We start from the raw sequence: 6799 nt of genomic DNA, 5'->3' as shown, positions 1-6799 counted from the left end.
GATTTACTCAGATTTGTTGTATAATTTTTGTTAAATCAGAGGTGGTATTATTTGGAATAAAATTAAATAATTTCTTGGCTAATATTATCTTGAACAAATATCAATATTTTATTTCATTTGTGTGAATTATAATTGCAATAATATAAGCTTTTGTCTAAATTTTCCTCTTATTTACTTATGAGTGTGCATACTCTAAAAATAATTTTATTCTTGAATTGGTTATTTCCAGCAGATGGCAGCACAGAAATGAAACTGTAAAGATATGTTTCCTTACCATATTTTCTTCAATGAAATTCATTTACACTATTCTTGATGTAAAACTTTTACTGACTTCTACCTATCTTTGCATGAAATATATGTATATAATTCAGTAAATTCCTACAGCCTATCATCTGCATGTGGCCATTAAATTAAATCTAATTTAAATAAACTTGTCAAACACTGAATGTGAGTGGTATAAAAAATTATAGAACAAGCAGTTCGTGTTTTATTTGTGGTGTGAGGCTGTACGGCATTTTATGTCTAGTTGTACATCCATATTCAGAAGCTATTTTGCACAGTTTCTACCGTAATCGTGATAAATGTATACTAAATTATTTATTTTGCACATCATTATTTTCTTTCATTTCAGGTGTATAGTCTGTAATATTTGACCAATGTTCTTCATGGTTTAATCTTCTTCCAGCGACAAACTTGTATTTATGTATATATTGTTCATTACCGATGGGGCCACATATTGCATTATATTGGATAATTAATTTTTTGTTACACTTTGTGAAAAACATAGGATGAAATAGCTTATTCTCATGTGAAACAGATCATGGAACTCTACAGTAATTAATGGGAATAATTGCAATATTGATTGCTTTTGTGTATCTGTGTAACCCATAAGTTATTTGGAACCCTACAACTAACATAAACCCACAAATTGGCACCTAAATAGTTTAGCCTGTATGACCCGTATCACTAATTTTAGGGTTAAACATAAGACAACAGTGTATTGGGCTACTGACTCTGAGGTTGTTCATGTAATGTATCTTTGTGTATAACACAACATAATTATTGATATTTGTTATACACTGGTCTTTTAATTGAATTATTTTGCAATTAAGATACTTGAAAAATAACTTTATTATGTATTTAGAAATACAAAAAAAATTTAATAATCTGTATGAAATTTCTCGAATCCAGTGCAAAAAATAATTTGCTGAAGTTCTGCTTCTTATTAGGATTGAAAACTGGATAAGACACCCAGAATTTGCCCCAAAGAAAGAACTTGAGTGTTAAATAATAACTGTAAATTAGCAAACACTAGCTCTATCACAATTATTCAAAAAATTCTTAATGAATTGCTACTACTATATATATATTTTCAAATCGTTATCATCCTCTTTTTTTGTTGTTGACAGACTTTTCCTTCACAGTATCACCATTGACCTTAATCAAGTTAGCATTTCTGTGGTCTTCCAGGAAATTCAGACTTTAAAAAAAAATTACATATCCTAATCCATGTGACTATGTCTGTTCTATCAAAGTTTCAGGAGATGATAACTAGTAGTAACCACTGAATGTTAATGTTATAAAAAACACTTACTCTGGTAACAAAAGTAGTCATTGTAGTAATAATTACTATATGTAGTTCTGATGCTTGCTCATCTTCACACACACGCATGTGAGTGAGTGCGTTTAATAACTTGTATATAATTCATTGATTACATTAATTTTTCGTTTACAATATGATTTTATATATTGAAATTACTGAGTTACTTAATGAGTGTTATTATTAATTTTATATAGGAAACTGAAATTACATAAGAAAATTCAGTTAATTCCACCAGAAGAACCACTTCCTGGAGTTTCCATAATCAAACCACTTGTGGGAGTTGATCCAAACCTATTTATTAACCTTGAGACTTTCTTTACTATGAACTATCCTCAGGTAAATATTGTTTTCTCTCTCTTTTAACCTATGTACTGTTGATAGTTTTTCTTGTTTTTGTATAAAAAATATTCAGGAACTTTTCATAATAACACTCATAGCTGCAGGCTTTTATACAACCATTATGACATTTGAAATAAGCTCTTTTAAGAGATGTTGTAAAAGTAAATTTAAAAAAATTAGGATTACTATATATGTATATGTATGTGTGTGTGCATATGTATGTATGTATGTATATGTATATATATAAAACAGACACTTGCACACACATGCACACTGTTTTTTGTAGTTTGTGCAGGTGTTCACAGTTTGTGATCTTTGGTGTACCTGTACTTTCCATAACCAACATGTTGTATGTGATATTGTGAAAAAATTGTATTGTTTGGTAGAATGTGATAACAATTGTAGTCTGTGCTTGTAATTGTTATATCTGAACATTTCTTGGTTTTTTATTATGGGACATAAGCCCCAAGGTAATATATTATTTCTTCAGTGAGAACAGTTGTCTTTGTAAAACTACATGGATGTAGACATGCATTGTTTCTTTATCATGTTTCAGTATGAGCTTTTGTTGTGTATCCACGATGAGAGTGATCCTTCCATTATGTTAGTTAAACGTTTGATGGAGAAGTATCCAAGTGTTGATGCCAAAATATTTATAGGTAAGAAACATTTAATAATTCTTGTGCTAACCTTTCAAACACAGAACTGTATTAAATCTGTTTCCTGTAGTATTTTAACTGCAGTCTTGCTTATTCAGTGTCACTTGTCTGATATTTAAGCTTGTACTTTTTGGAGATCAACTGAAAAATACAACTTCTAATTGTTGCCTTTGTTTCGTGTGTTTGCTCCTAAAGTTATTTATCATACTGAATATTATTATATATATTAAATTTCTACCTTTGTTAGATTAGCATTGTATAGTCTTTATTATTTTTAGTGTAACTTTAATTAACAATACTAGTTGAAATGTTTGAATATATAATTTTATAACTTTTAGTTTTATCACATGATAAAATCTTAACTTGATTTGTTGCTCAAAGAGTGTGTGTGTGTGCAACTTCTACCTCAGTTGCAGCTCTATAGTTTTATTTTAAAGCATGTAAAAACCTTGCTTTACAATTTTATTTTTATACTTCGGTTGAATTATGAAGTTACTGTAAGATAGGAAATTTTTTTGTGGAACAAAATGAGGTAAGCTTAGTCAGATCTTTTTGTACTCAACTGTATCATGTTTCATTTTGTTGACAAGATCAGTGCGTTAGGCCACGTTTATATTAAGCCTAGTCAGCCTAAGTAACTGCTTGAATGGAAAAAGAGAAATGTATATTTAAATGAATATGAAATGGGTTTAAAATTTATTAAATACCTTAAATAAAACATTCTTATTAATAATTAAAATAAATTGGTTGGTATTAATTTTGGTGTGGTAAAAAATAAAAAGTTTTTATTGTATCCAGTGCTTGTGAACACACTTGAGTTACTTGTGTTTTTTTTAATCAAAACAAAGATGAAAATTTTAATTATAGAATAAAACCTTTAATGGAAATCTTTATATGATTAGAATGTAAGAAGACATAAAAAATGTTAATTGAAATATTTAACTAAGGTAGGCATTTTTAATTGCTACATAAAAAATCTCACAATAAAATAATTTCAATTTTTTTTAATTACAAATTTATACACATCTATTGCATATAAAAATAAGGTGTTTTATTTTTACAGAAGGTACCTAATCTTTAGAAAATTAATCTCAGGTTTCAGACAATTTCACCCAGTAATGTTTTTTCTTCTTTTTTGAAATACAATAAAACAAACAAACAAAAAATTGGGTACTTCATATTGATGCACCTCGATGTTTAAGAATTAGGAACAGTAGGCTTAGGATGCAACAATAATTTATACATTAGCATAAAAGGAGAATCTATCACTGGTTGTAAAACAGTGGTTTTCTCATTGCTGGGTAAATGCATTTTAGTGTTCCACATAGAGCTGTTTTTGAAAGAACATAATATTGTTTTATACTGAGCTTGATATAAGGTTTGTAATGTATAAAACACAATTTGTTTGTTTTCTTGATTTTCAGTATTTATGTTAATGAATGCTAAAACCAAATATTTAAAGCATCTGAAAGTTTTAGCTGAATAAACTGTAACATTTTTTTCGGTCTTTATTAATAATAGTATTTCACAAATGTTAAATAAGTGTTAAAAAAGCTTGAAATTTTGAAATTGTTAGCTTTAAAACAGTGTATAATCCCACTGAAGATAACTAATGTGATATTTTTCAATGATAATATTGTAGCATAACCTGTACAAAATTATTAAGGAGAGTATTTACAAGATACATAAGTTTTAATGTGATTTATTACAGTCAGAAGTGTGTCGGTGGATAAAACTTAATGTTTATATTTCATGGCTATAGAGAAAAGTTATTGGTCCACTATGACATGTTGAATTAGTTAATAGTATAAGCACTCCAGCTACATATAGCTTGCATCATCTTAAGACTGAGTAAAAATACACTACTCATGTTGGAATTAATTTGTTGCTTTAACCATACCTTCCAAACTACAGTGACCAAACGTACCAAAATTGAAGCACAATTTTGAGATGCAATGTATGCTAAATCATACAATGTTAGATAATTCAGCATCAGTACTTAAACATTTTACAAGTGTTTTTATCCCAAAATATATGCTAATGTCAAATTAGTATTATAAAAAAAAGTATTTTTCAAAAATTATCAAACTCATCTGACTGGAAATGAAAAACTTTGGTGCATCATATTTTACTTGTGCTCCAGAATACAGTTTATTTTTTTTTCCCCCACAGAGAACAAGATGCAATTATAACTTTTCATTTGTGTTCAAATTTAGAGAAGCTGTGAATAGATTTTCAGGCCTACGATTTGCAAAGAATAATAGCCTAAAATTAAAATGTAAAAATCTTGTCTAGCTTTATTACTTTGATACTGTTTTGTTGAGCATGAACTTAACGGCAAGGTTTGCACATGTGTACACGTGGCATCTATGTAACCTTTCAAATTATTCAATGTTTATAATTTACATTGCAATTAGAATAATATATGTATTTGTTCTTAATCACAGGTGGAATGAAAGTTGGGGTTAATCCAAAGATTAATAATATGCAACTTGGCTATGAAGCTGCCAAGTATGATTTGTTTCTAGTCTCTGACAGTGGTATTAGAAGTAAGTTTTTTTTTTATTCTTAATATCTTATTTATAGATATTAAAAGTTCCAGTCTTCAAAAGTAATAGCATTGTTCTGGTGTTATATTTCAAAACTTTTAGGTAAGGGTTTCAAAATTTTATTATTATATTTATTATTATTACTTTGTTTCACTGTATTAGGATCTTTTCAGTACTAGATTGTGGCAACTTTTATTTTTTTCATAAAGATCTTCCATCATACTTTTTTAAGCCTTTGTTTTATTCAGTTACATTTGTTTATATTGTAAATTTCTAAGCCTAGTGTGTTTTCTGTTAATGGCTACATTTTTTTATGTTGTGGATATCTAAGCCTAGTATGTTTTGTGTTAATAGGTATATTTTCTATATTGTGAATTTCTAAGCCTAATATATTTTGTGGTAATGGCTACATTTTTTGTATTGTGAATTTCTAAGCCTAGTGTGTTTTGTGTTAATGGCTACATTTTGTTGTATTGTGAATTTCTAAGCCTAGTGTGTTTTGTGGTAATGGTTTTGTGGATTATTCTTCAGATATGTCTTGGGTTGTAGTCTAGGGTACTGCACAACACTTTAGTAATTATAGAAGGACTATTCTTTCTGGACATGCATTTATTGTTATTATTTTCTGAATTATAACCCTTTCAGCAACTTATAAGAATTAAACAAACTTGTGCTTACAATTTACCACAAGGTTGATTATGTATTGTGAACAAGTGATGCCATCTAGTGTACTATAATATTAACTGATGACGAAGGTAAAGATGTCAGATAAATCTAATATTGGTAAGTTAGAGATTAGTATACTTTCTAAATCTAAGACATTTTATTTCATGAACATGGTAATGAAGAGATCAAATACATTAAATATATTCAATAGAAAAATTAAAAATTGTATTTGATATTAATTTAGCAGAACCACAGTAATCTTCAGAAAATAATTACTGGATCATTTTTAATACAGGCTGTTTTATATAAACAATATTATTAAAATCAGTTTTTAAACATAACTTAGTTTTTCAATAGTTTTTAATTAAGCTTCGTTAAAAGTTTGAATAAGTTTCTTGTTCATCAGTATAAGTTTTACAATTTCTGGATTTTATTATTATTAGCTATAATTATGATATTTACAAATGCTGATGTACAACATTGGTGAAATAGTACTATTTTTAAGAATTTTTTGTGGATACAACAAAAATTACTTTGTAGATCTTTCATAAGAACTTGATTTTATTAATATATTTTATATATGCAATCTTTCATCAAGTTAGAAAGTTATCTAGCAGTTGTTTCTGCTACCAGGTTGTTATAGCTAATTGTTAGGTAATTAATGAAGTTAATTGATGTAGTTAAACTTTTTTTCAGTGAAAGAAGACACTCTCTTGGACATGGTTCTGTCCATGAAGGATGACACCGGCCTAGTCCATCAAATGCCTTTTACATGTGACAGAAAAGGTTTTCCAGCAACATTAGAGAAGGTTTGAATGTGTTAATTAGAGTGGGAACTGAAAAACTGATAGAATTTTAAAGTTATAACTGTGAAACAATGTACACAGCGTGGTCACAAGTAAATAGACACCACCTTTTCAGAAAAAATGAAAATTTTCAGTCATATTCACATGAATTGATATATTTATAATTTAATTAATATG

General features: G+C 28.1%; 1 protein-coding gene across 1 annotated transcript in view; it reads left to right on the top strand.

Moving 5' to 3' along the window:
* The window catches only part of LOC106466956 (ceramide glucosyltransferase-like), a 40679-nt gene that overhangs the window by 16515 nt on the left and 17365 nt on the right, over nucleotides 1–6799 (top strand). The window contains exons 2-5 of the mRNA XM_013927272.2: nucleotides 1798–1939; nucleotides 2499–2601; nucleotides 5049–5150; nucleotides 6513–6625. Of these exons, the coding sequence (XP_013782726.1) occupies nucleotides 1798–1939; nucleotides 2499–2601; nucleotides 5049–5150; nucleotides 6513–6625 (460 nt within the window). The remainder of the gene's footprint in view (nucleotides 1–1797; nucleotides 1940–2498; nucleotides 2602–5048; nucleotides 5151–6512; nucleotides 6626–6799) is intronic.

Source organism: Limulus polyphemus, unplaced genomic scaffold (genome assembly GCF_000517525.1).
Source record: "Limulus polyphemus unplaced genomic scaffold, Limulus_polyphemus-2.1.2 Scaffold2438, whole genome shotgun sequence".
NCBI lineage: Eukaryota > Metazoa > Arthropoda > Merostomata > Xiphosura > Limulidae > Limulus > Limulus polyphemus.
Note: the sequence above shows the minus strand (reverse complement) of the source record. Positions and strands in the feature narration are given on the sequence as shown.